Raw genomic sequence first — 20,377 nt, forward strand, 5'->3', positions numbered from 1 at the left:
TTTCTTGTGGGTGAAGTTTACCTTTCCATATGAAGTGCTCACAGCATGTGTCCTGCTTCAAAAGCTAAGACCTGATTTTCTCAGGTTTTCTTTGAGGGAAAGAGCTTTGTGCCTAGTCACCTTCTAATTAAATTGTGGCTGAATCTGTTCATATGTTATGTTATAAAATATAAAATAACAGATAATTTATATACTCTTCATCAGCAACAGAGACACTCATCACATTCCAGTAAAACCGTGAACGCATTTTAAAACCACAGTAATACCATACTTGCCGACTTTTAGTTTTTTAATTCCGGGAGGTCCCGGATGGGGGTGTAACAGGAGGGTCGGCGGTGGGGGGGGGCGGCAAAAATGACACAATTCCCTGTGAATCGCATCGTGGAGGCTTACATCCTGCCCACTTCCTAGTGCAGTGGCCAGGATTCAAGTTTGCTGTGACTCAGTGCTTGCAATATTCATCCTATACTGTAGTAAGAGTCAGTGGATATAATTTATGAAGTGCAAATCATCTACTGTGCAATGCAAAAGCAGTTGTAGGCCCTTGAGATTTGCCAAAGCGTGCTTTGATTTCCACTGAGGCATCTGGGATCACAGAGCAAGATGGCAACACTTGTGGAGGAGCAGCAGTGGACACATCCAGAAGGAAGGAGTTGAGCAGAGTGAATGCATGAAATGTGTATAGTAGAGAGTCAGTGCATCGGAGAGCCTAGTTTTGCTGAGTAGTGCTCATTTTGTGGAGCAGGATTATTGTAATTAGATAATAGGGTAAAAAGGGCACTTTTTATGGGTGTTCAATACCACGCAGAGGGCAGACAGCCAATCCTACTCCACAAAAGGATCTAAGTTTCATCTGACTCAGAGCTGGCCATCTTCATCCTATACTAATAGTGGAACTGGTTATGCACTCTTATGTTCCATTATCTTTTATTCTTGAGTCTGACATACAGGAGTGCATGGACATATACTGCATGCTGAATTTACTGCCAGTAATCCCTCTTGCTTCTGAGGTAGGTGATTGGCTACCAGTACAATGCTCACAGTAGCCATTATGGAGATGGGCAGCACAGTGGCTTAGTGGTAAGCACGACTTCCTCACAGCACTGGGGTCATGAGTTAGATTTCCGACCATAGCCTTATCTGTGTGGAGTTTGTATGTTCTCCCTGTGTTTGCGTGGGTTTCCTCCGGGTGCTCCGGTTTCCTCCCACACTCCAAAAACATATTGGTAGGTTAATTGGCTGCTTTCAAAATTGACCCTAGTCTCTCCCTCTCTGTGTGAGTGTGTGTCTACATTAGGGAATTTAGACTGTAAGCTCCAATGGGGCAGGGATTGATGTGAATGAGTTCTCTGTACAGCGCTGCGTAATTAATGGCACTATATAAATAAATGATGACGATAGGTACCCTGAATTAGACTATTTTATAAAATGACACAACTTCAGAAGGAAACAGTTCATCAACATTGTTTATTTGTGAGGTGCCAGAAAACTGCAGTGTTCTATAGTCAGATTAACAACAAAATACAAATCATACATAAAAAATGAACAAATACATACAAGATTAATAAAGTAGGTACAAAGGTAAGACAGTGGGGTACAGAAGGCCCTATTCATGAGAGTTTACAGTCTAGAATGAGAGAGCAAGGCTAAGACAATAGATGGGACTCTGGCTGGTAGAACGCCCTAAGGGGATAGGATCAGGTGGGTGTAGGATCGGCCATAGAGGTGGGTTGTGAGAGAGTGCTTGAAAGGTTGAAGGATGGGGGAGATTATGGCAGACAGGGGATGGGGCCCATAAGTGGAGAGCAGCATAAGAGATATGTCTTGAAGGTGGGAGTGAGAAGTGGTTATCAGAGAGTAGGTAAATAAAAGGTAAGACGCTCGCTACGTCCACTAGTAAAGATCAAAGGAAGAAATAAGTGTAAAGAGTTTGGCAGTGCCAGTAGTGTTGATGGGTATGTTGAATCTCTTAGAATGAGAAATAAATTAATCATGTCCCCAAAAGAAACAAATGCATCATGCCTCCAGTAAAAATAAATGAATTATGCCCACATAAGAAAAAATAAAATCATGTCCCCATAAGAAGTATATTAATCATGAAATATGTACATTTTGGGATACAATAATGAATGCAGTATATTTATATGCATGTAATGGACAAGAAAATGGAAACACCTGGATAAACTAGAAATTCGGAGCATATTGAAAGCCAAGGCTTATACACAGGAGTGGCTCATGCATTAAATAAACCAATAACATTGTACCATACTCAGGATCATATATACACATGAAGGACTGTCCTGGTTGCCTAGAATTATAGCTAACATCTCTGCTCTGCGAAAGAAGACCTCAGTAGCTTTGATATTGGAGGGAGTTAGGCAAGAGCTTCAGTGACCAATAGTAGCTCAACTTGCTAATTTTTCAGAGCAATTGTGTCAACGGGAAAATCAGCTTGGGACTCTGAGGGGAAAACACTATCAGCAAAGGGAAACAATAAATGGAAGGACATACTTCAGGATTGTGAAATCCTTTCATTGGATTTAAAGTGCAAGTCAAAAGAGGTGAGCAACTGCAGTCCAATTAATACAAGCAGACAGTTTCATAAAAAAACATTTTGATGACATCTCCACCAAGCAAAATATCATAGTCGGGTTGCAGTACATAAATCGCTCATCAAACCTGGCAACAGATATTTGAGAGTTCAGCGGTGTAAAGAGCAGAGTCAGCTGACTAACAAACACTGGATGTGATATGGACAGATGATTCATATTCCACATATGAATCATCTTCTTGACCAAGAGATGAGTGCACATGTAGCCCCAACATAAAGCACTCTACAGCCCTGTATGCTTGTCTCCAAAAATGAAGGGTTGTGATGGTTCAGTAATGCTCTGGGGTACATTTTCCTGCCATGGTTTGGGTGCAGTCATTCATAGAAAACAAAGTCAATGATTTACCCCAATGTTGCAGAATTTATTTCCTGATAGGATGGGAGACTTATAGAACGACTGTGCCCCCATCCATAGAGCACAAGTGGTTGCCCAAAGGTTTGATGAGCATGACATTGATGTTCTCCATAAGCCGTTACCTTTTCAGTCACCAGATCTGATCTTAATAAAGCTAATCAAACATTTATGGGATATTCTGAAACGATGCCTGAGACAGCGTTTTCCACCACCATCATCCAAGCATCAAAAGTAACTTTTTTGTGTAAGAGTGGTGCTGAATCTCTTCTGCACAATTCCAAACACTGACAACGCCTATGTCACGGAGCATAGAAGCCGTACTATACAGACATGATCACCCAACACCCTATTAAATGACTTCATATTGCTGTTTCCACTTTTTTTGTTCATTACATCCATTATTTTTTGAAGTGTATGTGTCTTATGATAGACTACAAAATGAATGAATAAAAAAATGATATGATATAAAGTTTGTAGCAGCTAGACTACTGAACCATTGTATCACTCTCTTCCAGCAGTATGCCATTTAACACTGATTTAGGGAAAAATGGCATTTTACAGTGGAAAGACATCATTGAATAGGTTTATCATAGAAGTCCCAGAAGTCATCCTCCTGTTTGGGCTGTGCAATGGGAGGAGGCTGTACCTCTGGCTTCTTAGTCTTAGTCTTGTGTATCCATTTTCTAGGCTTTTCGATTGGTGGTGGCAGCGGCGGAGGATCATCTCTGAGAAGATTTTTTCGAATGGGCAGAGGGAAGATGCAAAATGGTTTCGACTGGCTCTGGAGGATCTTGTCAATGACATTTCTCTTCATTAGCATTTGAGACCAAATGGCTTATACAATAAGAACAACAGCAGTGAGTGACACAGCGAATTGGGAGGTGATCAGTAAGAAAATCATCATCATCATCATCACTTATTTATATAGCGCCACTAATTCCGCAGCGCTGTACAGAGAACTCATTCACATCAGTCCCTGCCCCATTGGAGCTTACAGTCTAAATTCCCTAATATAGACACACACTCACACACAGACATAGACAGACAGACAGGCATAGGCTAGGGTCAATTCTGATAGCAGCCAATTAACATACCAGTATGTTTTTGGAGTACAGATCGATGTAGACGACAATCTTGCATGTAGGACCCTCTGACCTATTTATCTGTTTGTTAATACCCATATAGTTTAGGGGGTATATTTGCTAAACTGTGGGTTTGAAAAAGTGGAGATGTTGGCTATAGCAACCAATCAGATTCTAGTTGTCATTTGTAGCATGTACTAAATAAATGATAACTAGAATCTGATTGGTTGCTATAGGCAACATCTCCACTTTTTCAAACCCACAGTTTTGTAAATATACCTCTCTGGCTGCATTTCTATGTTTGCTATGTATGTGTAATGCTATTTTCAAATTATACTCAAACTATTTACATATCTGAAATTCGTGCACAATAGCAGCCCTGACATTCACCCTATATTATGTTTTCTTTATATTTTTACCAATCCAATTTTATCCCAATTTTATACAAATATTTAGAGGTAATAGTTGAGGATGTACTGTACAATAGGGGAAGCTACAGCATTTTTCGGTGAGTTGTGAACAGTGTTCAAACACAGGCAACATTCACATTTAAAGAAAAAGTCCAGTAAAATTTAGTTAGAGATCAACTCCACTTCCCCAACTGACAGAAGTGCATGTGTGTCCATGGAAACTGACCCCTACCATCGGAGGTGACAGGTACAACACCCGGGAGAACTCTGAATGATCGCTCAGGTAACATATTAATAAAGCTGAATCTGCCATTACCCAGACATGGAAACCTCAGCTGGACTTCTTCTTTAAGATAGAGTATTCTACCAATGTATATGAGGAAATAATGGGCAACTTGTGTAGAGGTGTTTATAAGGATTTATTTGTGGAAAAATAAAAATAAAGTCTAAAGATAAATTTGGGTCTCAGAGAAGTTTTATTATGACAATTATTGTTTCTCTTAAGCCTTCCTGTAGTTCTGCTCTAGATTCTTCTTTAGGTCCATGTAATTAAAGTTTCTTGCATGCCATCTACCTGGGGAAAGTAGAGGACACTGGTCAGCATCAGCCCATACTCTGTATTAGTTCTAATTCTAGAAAGCCACCCTCACTGTCCCTATACACATGCACTGGTGCCTATGAGGGTAATTCCCTAGCATTGCTCTAAGGTGTAGATCTGCACTAAAACCATATCAACCAATCAGATTAGCTTTCATCCATTTCGTCTAATGGCTAATTCTCCGTTTAGTTTTTTTATTTATTGTTTGAAAGGTTGACTAGAATTTTTTGTGGACTAAATAAATTACATTTTATTTCATATGAGTATACATTATAGTGTCTTTCATCCACAGAAAGCTTTTATGGAGGAGACTTACTAATATTCCAAACACAAAGGTCATTAAAGATGATGTGGGCTTTTGGGATTTTGCACATTACCTCTCTCTCCATGACTAGAAAAATATGGTCAACAAGAAACAGAATCCTGTATTCTACTGCCATGGCACCTGGAGAATTTGAGGGTGTAGGACCGTGTCAGCAAGACTCTGATTATATGCCAAAAACATCCAAGGACACCGGTGGCTGACATAATTCCAACATTGGAAATGTCGGCCCAATCACATTGCCGATATTAAAAGAGCAAAGGCGGCTATACCCTTGACCCGGCAGCTTGCTCTTTTAATGTCGGCAATGTGATTGGCAACACTGTGAATGTCGGCAATCACACTATCGACATTGTCAACCTGTCAGCACAATGTTCATGTTCATGTCGACAGGTTAAGTGCCGACATTTTCAATGTCGGAATTAGGTACCCTACTCAATGACTCACTGCCATCCCAGTTATACAGATCTGACACCCATGGAAGTTTTCTAGGCACTTTAGGTAATTACAATGTTTGGTTGCTTGTGTCATGGTATTGACAGGAACCCCATAATTCTGCTCCTTATGTGGAGCGGAAATTGATGTAAAAAAAATAACAGTCTCCAAAGGTGCGTATCCCCTTTAGGACAAAGATGAACTTAACTAGACTTATCTGACATACCAGAAATGTCCTTAAAGTTTTGATAAATATTAGATGTGATGTTTCTGAAACATCATCATGATCTTTTCCCACACTCCTGGTTTGGTTTTGATAAGAGACAAATCAAAATGACATGGAACTGCATTTACATGGTGCCATTATTGGTTGGAATAAAAGATTTGTAGCAAAGTTGTTGGGCATTATTTATCAAACATCGATTTTTCCAGTGAAATTTATAACAGCAATGTTATAAAAGACACAAACAGGCGTTCATTTTATGAAAAACACAAATGCAATGGTTGGAAAATAGATAATTTTCAACCCAATGCGCCAAGTTTTGCCTTTAATAAAATTGCTGTTTCAAATTATGCGGCAATAATAACAGAAAGTTAGCGATTTTAAAAAACCTATATTTGATAAAAAAAAATGTTTGTTATCTTCAACAAAGTAACCAGTGGATGTTGCAAAAGAAGTCATTGTATTTAGAAACAATGCCCTAGGAGTTAATCCTATATAAATCAAGAATTAAAAACAAAACGGCGGACAAAAAAACACAAAAAAGTGGAAAAACATGCATCCTGGTACAGGAAGTTACAGTACCAGTACTGCCAGGGAATAGCTCAAAAAGATTCAAAAGTACTCCAGCTTGTTTGATTAACCTCAAATAACAGTTTCATGTATTAGTAAAGAATAGAACTTATATAGAACAAATTAAATGTAGCATTATCTCTATATTTAAAGGCAAAAGGTTGCTTGGTGTGTATATAGATAGATGGATAGATAGATAGATAGATAGATAGATAGATAGATAGATAGATAGATAGATAGATAGAGATATTTATATGTATAAATATTAGGGGTATTTGGAATATATTAACATATTTTAAAGGGACGTTTAGGATAAACTGACACACAGTAAGGTGTACTTGTTTAATATTTACAGCTATAAGTGGAATCCATAATTGTACATTTTCGAGAAACTTCAATACAGTAGATTGTGAATGTACAAACATAACCTTTCAAACTTTGGGCAAACTGCTAATAAAACGGAACAAAATAAAAATAGGTGATAATTTGCTAATGAAATGTTTCTAAAAAAGACCATTTATTTCAAGTTTTCATAAGGGTTTTTTTTTTTATAGATTCCATAGGGGAACACAATCCAAAAAACACATAGAAGGCCATTTAAACAGCCAATGTATGCATAAGGATGGTAAGTACCTAAGTCATCGGTCTTCCTTCCATACCAGTGATGTTTGTTGTGTTTATCCAATATCCCTCGTTCATTCACAGCTGCAGTGTAGGAATCCTGCGTCAAGCTGCGCTGGTTTATGGGCACCCCTGCAGGAGAAGAGAACTGTAAGAGACATGATATAATATGTAGAATATGGATGAGACAACTGATGGATCAAGAGGAATACAATGTTGATAGAGAATATCAGAGGATATAGGTCAGGTGACAGATCTTTGCACACCGGCTTTATGGACAATAGATTACTGACCAATAGGAGCATAATTTGCATCCTTAAATGATCTCTCACCAGCTAAACACCTGTTATCATGGTTTAAAGGAGAATGTTAGCCTTATCATTAACCCGCTTCTCCTAAATAGTATTTATGGCAAGGTACTGACATACTACCTATCATTTAGAGCCACTCCTTTAATTTCCTTTATTTCATCTTATATACTCTTGATCTAGTCTCATTTATGGCTCAAATTAATCATGAGTGTGATAGGACATCGGGACTGATTTTGATCTGCTGCCAATAGGACTGTCAATTTGTAGATGATTAAACTGATCCCAGAATCTTCAGGTAACAAAAACCAAATAAAATGATAAAGGAAGAATAACACAGAGGAGAGATATGAAAAAATAATATGTGAAGTACAGTAGCATTCAGAATAGAACAAAGCTAAGACAGATTGGCTAAGGATAAAAGAACAAGACCTGGGAATATATTACTGCGTAGACACTGTCCTAGATCATCATACATGTTGCGTGGATATTCCTGTGTGAGCCAGGATGTCATGCTACGTCTGTGTATGCCATGCGCCCGGCTGTACTGTGTACTGTCCTGTAGTTCTCTCAGGCAGCTTCTCACCTATATAGGACAGACAGAAATGCTGCAGTGAATGAGCTGCGATAATGAACACATGAAGATTTCCCCAAATCCCCATCTCACCTGCTCTGGAGAGATAAGTTTGTCAACCACAGAGCTACCATACTTGTGCCGGATGTAGGCTGGTATAAGGTTCCCTAGTTCTTTTTGTTTGTTTTCCAAAGTTCTTTGAGATATGTCATTTCTGCCACTCATAGGGTCACCTCCTCTACTTTTACTGTCCCTGTGGCATTGATCTGCATTACTCCACATTGTAGGGTCCCTTCTTATCTTCTCATTATCGGGTTGGACTTTATGAGAGGATCTTTTGGAGGGTGCAGATATACAGTATCTGAGGACTGCAATCACAGAACATTTTTATTAAGAAAGGGATTCCAGGCATGCAAAATAATGATCAGATACGTGACCTGTAACCTAGTCAAATGTGGATATTACAAAAAGTAGATGCATCTTCAGAGCTGGACAGCAACTGAGTGACAGGAGGAAGGTTTGCCCTTCAGTTTGATGAGTGCAGCTCTTATGAACAAAATGCCATTCATTGCCACCCTAGAGCTAGTGTCACGTTGGCCTATTAGACCTCTGTAGTTCTCCAGGCAGTGTTCTCAGGCTCCTATAGTGACATGTAGGTCTGTACGACTTTTCCCATTCACTTATAGACGATACAGCTTTTCTTGACGAGGGAGAGTGACGCACATCAAAGTTTGTCTTGAAAAATAACCTTTAGTCCAAATATTAAAAAGTCTATACTATAAGTAATAATACATTTGCTGTTTAATACATATTCATTAATTAATAAATGTTTCTTTATGTTTAACACTGAAAGCAATATAGCATTTCAGAGTGGAACTAGTCATTCTGACTATTTTAACAATTGAAATGATGCACTTCTCATCCTTAAGATCCATAAGAATTTGTATACAAGTGTACACTATAAAGAAAATATTGCATAACTCCCAACTGTACTGATTTAGGTGTGATGGTGCTGGCTTGAAGGACTCTGTCCAGCCATACGGCCTTCACCATCTTTGTCTCAATGGTCATAATGTTGGGAAGTATGACCCACTCACCGCCACTCTGCACAGTGACCACACCCCCTTTTCTCCTGATTGTCCCAATGGCCGGAAAGTTGGGAAGTATGACCCACTCACCGCCACTCTGCACAGTGACCACACCCCCTTTTCACCTGATTGTCCCAATGGCCGGAAAGTTGGGAAGTATGACCCACTCACCGCCACTCTGCACAGTGACCACACCCCCTTTTCACCTGATTGTCCCAATGGCCGGAAAGTTGGGAAGTATGACCCACTCACCGCCACTCTGCACAGTGACCACACCCCCTTTTCTCCAAATTGTCCCAATTGAACATTTTCAAAGGTTGTGAGGTATGATATTGTTATTCTAATCATTATCAGATTATTAACTAAAGCAGGAACCACTGAAATAGACTTTAGCAGGAAAACAATGACCCTTATTATAGGTACAGCTCTGACAGAATTACTGAGTGTTATCACAAGGTAGCAATTCAATGTCACGTTTTTCCAGCTTGAAAAACTCTGAATTGCTCACACAGGGCATATTTGCCAACTGCCCTGAGGGAGTCTTCTGAAATAGTGAGTGATCTGGACCCTTGAGTCTGGAATCTCACTAAAACTGTGCCAAAAAGAGAAGAGGTGGGAGCAACCTAATGACATAATGCGATCCACTAAAGTGGATGTACACCAGTTTATGTGCATTATGGTCAGATAGGTATAATTGCTCATAAAGATTTCTTATGCATCAGCATTTTTAGGGTTCCTAAATGAGCCTCTCATCTGTGGAGAAGTCACAAACCTTCGATGACAAAACAATAAAACAATAAAAACTTTATTTAAAGAAGCAACCCCACATATTATTTTCTTTCATTTACAAGTTAAGCATCTTTTAAGCATGCTTATAATAGTCATTTTTCTTATCTGTCCTCCTAGCTATCCTCCTACATTATCTCCTTTTCAGTCTCTCAGGAGGGCATACAAGTATGACTGCCAGTCAAATTTCCCTTTGAATATGGATAAAGTAGACAAAATGGCATAGGCATTAATTTTAGTACTATTTCTGTACATGATTAAATAAAGTTTAACAATTTGTTATTCATGGATTCCCCAATGATGACTGTTAAGCCTCCAAAAAAAAATAATACATGTGGATTATAATTGTTACCTATTACTAAGACCACTACCGGACTGATCCTTGTGGTGTATGTACTAAGAGACAGCACCAATGAGATCTATCTTGTACTGCAGGCCTGTGAGGTTGTTTTTCCAGTGTTCTACTCTTTTGTTTTGTGTATGTTCATTTTTTCTGTTTTACTTATAACGTCAAACACATATGGCATTTGTCAACCATTCCAAAAAAATAAGTAACCTTTTTTGTCTAACAACCCAAATTTTGTAAGAAAATATACTGATCTGAACAATGATGACATCTCACATACAATAATAAACTATATAACATACAAACAACATACTTACAACATACAAATCACTGGTCACAAACAATCTTTAGCCAGGGCCGGATTTACCACTAGGCAACCTAGGCAATTGCCTAGGGCCCAGCAGTCCCCAGAGGGCCCTCCCTGGGCCGGCGGTGAGACCACCCTTTAAAAATGGACCGCTACTTCTGGGCAGGGCCGGATTAACCATAGGGCTAACTGAGCTACAGCCCAGGGGACTATGGCATCCAGGGGGCCTTTGAAAGTGCTCAGCAGCAGTATTGATCGGTCGGGGGCGGGGGTGCCGCCCGTGCGATCAGTGCTGCTGAGCACTTTCACTCCGGTCCTTCCCCGGCGAGTTGTAGTCTCCTTACTGAGGAGATCTTGTGAGTCTCACTCTCAAGAGATCTCCTCAGTAAAGAGCATACAGCGCGCCGGGTAAGGAGATAAGTGCCGGGGGGGGGGGGGGGGGGGCGGGCAGCTCGGATCACGGGGGGGGCAACTTGGATCGGGGGGGGGGGGGGCGCGGGCAACTCGGATCACGGGGGGGCCCTCACGGGGAAATGGAGGCCCCCTTAGCCCATTCCCTTAATCCGGCCCTGCTTCTGGGCCAGTGCTATATGCTTGCCCCCCCCTGGCTAAAGTCTGCCAGCCAACCCCTGAATAGGGGTATATGTTATGCTAAAAAAACTATAGTGCTATGGATTTTTTTCAGGGAGGGGGCCCCAAACCAGTATCTTGCCTAGGGCCCCATGAGGTCTAAACCGGGCTCTGCCTTTAGCAGACTGTATCTACCAACTGGCTTCAGGTAGATAATTCGTTATAACACTTATTCCATTAAATATAATGGGGATTATATATCTATTATCAAATATATGTATATATATATATATATATATATATATATATATATATATATATATATATAATAAATAATAAATAAGTAAACCTTCTTATTGGTAAATGTACATAACATTATTACATAATAAAAAAATGTATACCATAAGTTATTTATAAGTGATCCAGTCACAATATTTGTCTATTTTAGTTGCCCTTGGATATGACAATAGATGTTTCAGATTAACTACATTGCAGGTATGTTGTCATTTCCAAAGGCAACGAAAATAAACAAATGTGCATGGACAATAGAAATGTTAAAGCTACTAGTGTGATTCGAGAGTAATAACATTATTACAAAAAAAAATCTCAATTGATGGCAAAGCAGCCCAGCTGTTACATAATTATATAGTTGTTATGCATTCATTTATGAATATCATAGCATGCCTTTTCAAATTGCATCAACAATAGATGTTTGATATCAAAAGAACTAAAAAAAATCAACAAGCAAAAATCTTTCAATATGTTGGCCTTTAAAATGTATTCACAAATTCTTGAGAAAAAAACGTTCTTACTGCCTATTCTGCTTAATAAAATATGGGGTGAAATCTCAAGGCACAACCTGATTCTCCATGTCCAAGCAGCAGTTCAATTCCATTCATCGTTTCAACTTGTAATCATGGATAAGCTCTGTGGGGTCTGTGTCTCGATTTTTATCTCACCTGAGGTTTCAGACTCCATTGCAAATGTTTGTTAGCATCCAGAACAAACACAGTTCTTACTGACTCACCCCTGTCATCAGTTGCTAAGCTGCTTTATTAGCGTTGTTACAGCGCAGGGGGTAAAACAACGAAGTATCTATGAGAATCATTTTCACTATTACCTCTAGGTGGCAGTGTGACAAAGCAATAGAGAGCACTGGAGGTTATTGATTGGGGAAACATTACCTTAATATTGTTCAGGGACTTTAAATAACGTACTCTATGTGTATTAAACGTTCAATCACTTACTTCTTTTCTTTCAGTTATTTGACAGAATAGAAAATGTTGAAAGAAATAAATTTTTCCAACAACACCGACTTGCCCAATGATTTGTAAATATTTTAAGTTAGAATATGCATAGCTATTTTCATTTTCAAGAGTACTGTGCTTAGGCAGGTTCATGAGATCTTATACACAGATACATTTTTTCAGAAAAAAAATCAGATGTTAAAATTCTTACAAAAATGGTGTAATATTGTGTGTATTACTGCATGGTAAGATATGTGTGGCTCAGCACACTATTTTAAATACATTATTTTTGCGGGCCCAATCCCCTAAGGGGATTCAGTCCCATGCTGAACAGGCTAGGGCTGTGTAACATTAAGTTAGGGGGACTCCATCCAGGGCTGCCAAGAGGAATTTGAGGCATTGGTACAGCAACTTCTTGGGACGGCCCTCCATAGATGACTAGGACCATGCTGAGGCATGACCACGGCGGGGATGTAGTAACAGTGATGATAGTGTCATACCTGGAGTGACCAGTTTCTATATTGAACTACCTGCATACTTTAGTCCACTGCACTTAATTCTTGTAACTAACTGTGCCATTGTCACAATGCCAGCACACACAAGGGGGTGCACTGGTTGCCATTGATAATTGGGTAATAAGCTGCCAATACAGTTACTTGGATATTGGGATTTATAATGAAGATCAGTTCACTACAGTGCAGGGGACATTTACTTGGAAAGGTAAAACAGCTCAGACAATAATTGTTTGGTTAGTTTCTCATTAGATTTGTGCAATTCATAGCTGTTGTCTTAATTAACTGACTATCTCACATTTACAATTGTGAACTCAAAAGATGTGAACTCTTCTTAAGCTCTACCTGCCGAAGGGATTCTCCACTTGTTTGTTCCTAACCTCCCGGCACTTGTACCTGCTCCCTCCCTTTTGCCTAACCCCAAGCAGTTGATTCTACCAACCCAGGCTGGTGCTGATTTCACCTCTTGGTTTTTTTTAAAATCATTTAGTTAATTTCTACTTTTAACAATGGCAACAAAGTCTGTGCTAATGATGATGTTGATTAGCATGTATATTGCACCTGGAGTCAAGCACCCTCAACACATACATGTCCTGAAAGGCGTAACTGCTGCTGCTTCCCTCTCTGATTGTGCCACAGTTCCGCTAACATGCCGTTCCTGTACTTGTTCAACGCTCGTCCACCCTTCCCCTTCTCCGCTCCTTCTTCTAAACGTAAAGAGTAGTAAGGGTAAGATGCTGCTGAGTCTACATACGGACACAAGGCTATACATTTTTTGTGTGCATGCACAGTAAGGAAAATAAAAAAGCAAATTTACATACAACTCTAAATGAAGCCTATGATGTTCTGCAAACTCCAGATGGACAAGGGCAATACTCTTCACAGTAAAAAAGGGTTATAATACGGGTGTAGTATATTTAACCTAAACACAGATGATTCCAGCCTTCCACTGTCTGAGCAGAATTACGGAATACAGAATGTAAAAAACAATACAAACTCCCAAAGAAAGAATTGCATTGTTTAGTTAAACGTGTACTCCAGTCAGGTAGTCCCTGTTGCTGCAGCCTCCATCTCCCTGGTTTGGAGGCTAAATTTACCAGCTTGAGGCAGAATTTGATTTTGTGAGTGGGAGAAGGGGCCTGATTCCTTAAGGAAAGTTAAGTAAAAAAAATTGAGTACGTAGTCTCCTGGACAAAACCATGTTACAATGCAAGGGGTGCAAATTAGATTTCTATTTTGCACATAAGTTAAATATTGTCAGTTTTTTCATGTAGCACACAAATACTTATAGCTTATTTGTACACTGAAAGTTAAAGTTGAAATTTGTGCACTACATGAAAAAACAGAAAGTTTTTAACTCAGGTGTAAAATAGAAAACTAATTTGCACCCCTTGGATTGTAACATGGTTTTGTCCAGGAGACTACTTACTCAATTTTTTTACTTAACATTTCTTAATGAATCAGGCCCAAGGATGTTTAAATTAACTTCTAGTGGCGAAGAGCACACGTTTATGCTGGCATGTCCAAGATTGCTTCTGCCATAGAGCTTGTTTAGCCCTGCAAAAAGATTTGGTTTGACATGGTCCTTACACGAAGGTGGCAAAAATGGAGCGTTACTCAATGCGCTAAAGAAAAAACAATTGAAGATTGTCCATCTGTCCCCCCAGTCTGCATATTTGTCCTGACTGACTGTCAGTAACTTAGGAGGTATGCCCCTTGCTTGTGTGCACTCGGCAGTTGTGCATTGGAAACTCATGGGTGTTTTCAGAGGAGGGGAGGCATGGGGGTCAATTAAGTACTGCTGTGAGCACCTTAATTAAATGAGAAAGGTGGTTGAGATAGGTGATAGCCTGGTTCAAGAGGTTCATTTCAGATGTGTAGCCTCTCGAATCACACTAGTAGCTTTAACATTTCTATTGTCCATGCACATTTGTTTATTTTCGTTGCCTTTGGAAATGACAACATACCTGCAATGTAGTTAATCTGAAACATCTATTGTCATATCCAAGGGCAACTAAAATAGACAAATATTGTGACTGGATCACTTATAAATAACTTATGGTATACATTTATTTAAAGCAAGTAGCGCAGAGAGCTTATTTATATAATTGCCAATGCACTTGTTTTTTATATTGTGTATATTTTGATATAGGAAATCATTATTTCTAAGACCAGGGTAGAAAATTCTTTTTTCTGTTTTAAACTTTATAGAGGAAATGTATATATCTGATACAATAAGCTTTTGTGGATGGAAGTCTTTTGTGTGTTGTGATGTGGAGAAGTGGCTTGTTTAGGGTTTGTACCTTTCTTTGGGAATGTGTATTCTGGACTGTCTGAAGAGAGGCCCCATGCTAATTAGATCTTTTGTTGTGTGAAGGTCCAACATTGAAGGCGAGAACTTTTAATTAAGACTGGCTCCTATATTGTCTGCATCTGAAAACCAGATGCAGGACATCACAGCATCTCTAGAAGTTCATAGGTAAGTGGAACTGTAAAAGAAGCTAGATGCTTGAGGCCTCATTAGAGCCACTGCTGTGGAATCTCGTCCTAATAAGGAATTAGAAAAGGAGAAAAGAGTGATTCAGCCAAACAAGTGGCTCCAATTTAGAGAAACCTTACAGTGGTCATTTTTCACTGATATATCACTTGGATGATTTACCAATAGTCAATCAACTGAAATCTAAGAAAAGTCCAGGTATGGGGTGTAATATCTCTGCAAAGTCCAGGGCCACCAGCATATAATCATCATCCTGGATGCATATGAGAGTTTTGTATTCAACTGCTTCACAATAGAAGAGATTTTGAAAATATTTCTCATAGATCCTATATAAAGAGGCGATAGGAGAGAGAGTTACATCGTGATGTGCATATAAGAAACAGAGGAATTGACTGATTCAATACTGCTTTTGCAGGAATTTGACTTGGGAAAGGACTTTCGATATATGAATTAGATAAGTCCTTTTTTTCAGATCTTATTTATTGGTTCACATTTTTATATGAGTGAAAAGAAAGCGCTATATTGTCCCTCTACTTTTTTATATTATTAAGTGTAAATATGTTGACTTTGCAATGCATGTAAATCCATGTTTGTGTAAACACATTGCATCCTGATTCTAAAAATAGGCTGTGTCCTAATCAGTATAAAACGCACTGTCTTGTACACTGAATCATTCTTCTTGTTTCATCTGACCTGATCACTGGTACCTTCAACCACTGTGTGAGCAAATAAACATCACTTGCTTCAAAGACCTGCTTGAAAACATCTTCAATATTGCTGTATTCCTGTGACCTGCAGATTAGACCCTAAATCTAATCTGTTCTCTGGCTGTTTCTGAAGTTGCACCCAGCTTTCCGGTACCACTGCTCTGCCTGCTACCCTGCAGCGCTGGTCAGTGTGATAGGTCAGGGGGGATCCATCCATAGCACCCCTGATTCATAGTAAGAGGTCAGGAGTACCAGCCCAGGTACGCCAGTAACTGGGTACACTCGCAGCGTCGGTTACCCAGAAGAAACCCAGTACTGGTTGCCGGTAAGGATTCCAGTGGTGGCAGCATTTGTAAGCCCCTCCTACTGCAGCAAGAGGGCACATTTGGGATAACAGAGTACAAGTGCAGTGTCTAATTACATGTGGATAAGGGGACATTGCAGCTCATTGTAAATATGTATTGTCACGGGCACTAGGAGTCTTTACCCAGGGATCACCAGATGATGAGCTTACCAGAGCAGTCTAGATGGTAATATGGCACTCTGGTAGCGGGGTGATCACGGAACAGGAGACAGCAGATGATAGAGATGCTCGTGAAAGTCTATGACTAGCAGCACTGGTAATATATATGTAGAAGTACACGAGGAACTGAATGGACAAAGGAACGTGAGGGTAGTCAATGGTCTGCGGTAGCAAGTTGTACCACTGTCTGGGTGAAGGAATGGAATCCAAGTGGAGGTATCCGAGGAGTCAGTGGTCTGCGTTAGCAAGTTGTACCACTGCTATGTGAGAGGATACTGGAACAGGTGACACAGGAAACAGGGATCAGTGGTCTGCCTCTAGCAAGTTGTACCACTGAATATATATGTGAGGAGGAGCACGGGGAGAGACTGCAATACAGAGGATACACGGGCACCTTGAACTTGATCCACAATGACATGCACAATATAGTAATGACTGAACAGCACTGCAATAATACAAAGTCACAGAAACTATCCGGGCAAAAGATAACACAGTCAATGATGGCAATAGTCTCAGCGGATAGTAAACTCCAGAGGAGAACAACTCAGTCCAGCAAAATATGCAATACACCAGCACAGTCAATGAGAAGTATGCATACCGTGGTTCAGGAGCAGGCTGTCAGACAGGAGTGCAGAGATACCTGAACGGTTGGAGGCCGGCAGGATGCGAAGTCCCTGGAGGGTGAAGCGGTAATCAAGTAGGTGCAGCGCACAGGTAGGTAGACCAGCAGGGAAAGCAACAAATACTCAGGAAGCAGTAGTATGTAGAACTGGACTCCTGGAGGACCCTGAAGAGTAGCGATGGTCTAGCCGAGATGAAAGCAGCGAGGCGTAGATCCGATGCAGACTGGCGAGTAGACACCGGCAGGAACACTGAGAAGCACGGAGAGCGGATCAGCTGCTGCAGACAAGTAGAACTGAGGAATAGCAGCCAGCAGGACTCTGCAGGTACACGGAGGTAGCGGGTAGAAATCAGCAGGTGCAGTCACGATGAAACACGGGAGAGTAGAGCTGAGCTGGAACAGTTGAGCACGGAGAGCAGCGGATAGGAATCAGCTGTTGCAGTCTCGAGGAAACACGGGAGAGTTGAGGTGAGTTGAAGACTAGTGCACGGAGGCAGCGGATAGGAATCAGCTGTTGCAGTCTCGAGGAAACACGGGAGAGTTGAGGTGAGTTGAAGACTGTAGTGCACGGAGGCAGCGGATTGGAATCAGCTAAACAGTCACGATGAAACACAGGTGGGTTGAAGTGAGCTGAAGACTGTAGTGCACGGAGGCAGCGGATAGGAATCAGCTAAACAGTCACGATGAAACACAGGTGGGTTGAAGTGAGCTGAAGACTGTAGTGCACGGAGGCAGCGGATAGGAATCAGCTAAACAGTCACGATGAAACACAGGGTTGAAGTGGTCTGGAAACCACAGGAATCAACAGCGCTGAATACACGAGGAAACACGGGAACACCTTCAGAGGCTCATGGGGAATGAGACTCCAAGATCAGGCAACGAGGTATGGAACTCAGGTGCTTTAAATAGGGAGTGTTGCCTGATCAGCCAATTAACTAAAAGGAACAGGTACTGAAGGTTTGAAAGGGCTGCGCATGCGCAGACCCTCAGGATGGTGGACGGCCACGGTTCCTAAACACACGGGAAGAAGCACTCACAGTCTGGTGAGTGACATGTATATTGTTTATTGTATATTGTTGATATTGCAGTGAAGCTGTTATTCATTGTTCTTAAAGTGTAGCCCGGTGAGTTAGGGCTTTCAGGTTCCAGGATACAGGTGTGTGGGCTGTAGCAACATTCATTCCCCCCCTCCTTTCTCTACAGGAAGTATAGAACAGCTGGGGACTCTGTGACACCACAAAATAGTGTAAGGGTTAATTTCAGGGGGGTTAACTGTTATCTGAAATTTGGAGGTGGGGAAGGTCAATTAGTACTGTCCTCCAGAGGACTTCCTGAGACATTCTGTCTGCAAAACCACAGGGGAACGTCTACCTGCACAAAACTTCTATTACTGTAAGTCAATCGGTCTCTTAACAGCCTCACTAGCCGGGCGCATTTTTGGCCACCCTTTTAGGGCCTTCAAAATCAAAAACCCATTTGTCCAATCCGTCCAACCCTATAGGCGTGCTATGAACAATACGCCGGCCAATAAGGCCGCCATGGACATCATAGTAACGCCCTCCTGGTATCTATACCAAATAAGCGCTAGCATGTCATCACTGTCACCTAAGTTGTGCTGATTCCACAAACCCAAGAAACCGACCCATTGTTTCCAGGCCTATCGATATGCTTTCCTGGTGGACAGGGCCAAAGATGTTTCCGCAAGACCTTCTATGCCGGCTCGACAATCTGCCAAACAAAAGAAGGACACGGGGTCCCAATGAGATTGCGCGCAGTGCCAGGTCCCTATATTGCGACCATTGAAACCGTGATAGGGCATCTGCAGTATCATTGTCTACACTTGGTACATGCTTTGCTCGAAATGTGATACCATGTTCTAAGCAGCCACAACAATTCTAACACCAACATCGGCAAAACACTGTACTACCCCTTGGTTGTCATACCAGAAAACCACATTTGCCAGCGGAAGCATGTCGACCAAAGTTCGACTGCTGCCACTATAGGAAACAGTTCTAGTACCAGCTCCATGGCAGAAAGAGCAGGAGTGCTGCTATTTGCATGCAGCGCCCCGTGAACATGTACCGTTGTTGAAAGCACTTGTTCCTTGGAGGGAGGGGAGTGCTAAGCCTCTCCTGTATTGGAAACAATTGAGCCAGTGCGACGTTATTAGGCTGACCTGGTCAGGTAAACCATGTCCATCCATATTTTGACATCCTTGAAGCTGAAAGGGATGGCACAGTGTCCAATTGCTTTGCGTCTGAAACGCTCATCATACTGGCGCCATATAGATGGTCCAACATTGTCATACATGCCTGTTATCAAATGTAAATAACAATATATCAATATTCACTTCTGGCCTAGATTCCAGGTATGTAGCTGCAAACCCCATAAGCCAATTAGTGAAAGACCTACAGGTATCTTCGCCGATTCCCCTTTTGCCTCTGGCTTTTGACAACTCTTTTTTACCCATGTCCGTAATGCAAACATATCTCTTTTGCTTATCTTATCTTTGACGCTTTGCTGTATACCGCTCATTAGTGTCGTGTTTGAGCATCTCACTATATAGCTGCCAACCAATACAAACCCTGGCTGTGCCAGCGCTATGCTTTTATTACTCTTGGGCCGAGCTACCAACTGCAGGCGAAGGGAGGGGGCCACGATTGGAGAACCCTGTGCACTGGTGATGGGAGGCTGAATTGAAAATCGGGTGGGGGGTGGGTGCAGATCAATCGGAATGGGTGGGGTCGTGTTATAAGGGGAGGGAGCCTGGAAGAGACCCTGGTGCCCATTGATGCATGCCACAGGAGAGCCCACATCCTGTAGGAGGGTGGTAGGGAACGGGAGTGATGCCAAGGGTGAGGGGGCGGTGCCACCAGTGAAAATGGGGGTCCACCCTGATGTACCAAGGAAAGCCCTGGGGAATGCTTAGTGGGAGTGTCCCCTTGGGTCCTAGGATAAGCCCTAACACGTAGTTGGACCCCTTGATTGCTGTGTGAAAAGCTCATGGGTGGGGTATGCAGTGTAGGCACGTGGGTAGGGGCCGGGAATGTGTGTATCCGTGTG

The 20,377-nt window shown here is 41.3% G+C and overlaps 1 protein-coding gene and 1 long non-coding RNA gene across 2 annotated transcripts; one reads left to right on the plus strand and one right to left on the minus strand.

The window, feature by feature from the left end:
* The first annotated feature begins 1,188 nt into the window (after positions 1-1,188).
* On the plus strand, positions 1,189-4,915 carry LOC142099533 (uncharacterized). Its single transcript, XR_012678568.1, has 2 exons — positions 1,189-2,805; positions 2,841-4,915. It is a non-coding gene; the product is annotated as an uncharacterized LOC142099533 (long non-coding RNA).
* CIMIP4 (ciliary microtubule inner protein 4) lies at positions 3,460-8,626 on the minus strand. The gene is made up of 4 exons (XM_075183054.1): positions 8,203-8,626; positions 7,968-8,121; positions 7,240-7,359; positions 3,460-3,800 (listed from the first exon to the last, which is right to left on the minus strand). The coding sequence occupies exons 1-4, from the start codon at positions 8,389-8,391 to the stop codon at positions 3,538-3,540; spliced, it is 726 nt and encodes a 241-aa protein (XP_075039155.1). The 5' UTR covers positions 8,392-8,626; the 3' UTR covers positions 3,460-3,537.
* Positions 8,627-20,377: the final 11,751 nt, after the last annotated feature.

The sequence above is a fragment of the Mixophyes fleayi genome, chromosome 8, assembly GCF_038048845.1.
Source record: "Mixophyes fleayi isolate aMixFle1 chromosome 8, aMixFle1.hap1, whole genome shotgun sequence".
NCBI classification, from domain to species: Eukaryota; Metazoa; Chordata; class Amphibia; order Anura; family Limnodynastidae; genus Mixophyes; species Mixophyes fleayi.

Excerpts from the sequence above, each read along its gene's own strand:
- CIMIP4 (XM_075183054.1), bottom strand. The coding sequence starts at position 8,391 with ATGTGGAGTAATGCAGATCAATGCCACAGGGACAGTAAAAGTAGAGGA. Across the intron at positions 8,122-8,202 it reads AACTTATCTCTCCAGAGCAG|GTGAGAAGCTGCCTGAGAGA; the intron begins GTGAGATGGGGA and ends TGTCCTATATAG. Across the intron at positions 7,360-7,967 it reads ACGCAGTAATATATTCCCAG|GGGTGCCCATAAACCAGCGC; the intron begins GTCTTGTTCTTT and ends CTTCTCCTGCAG.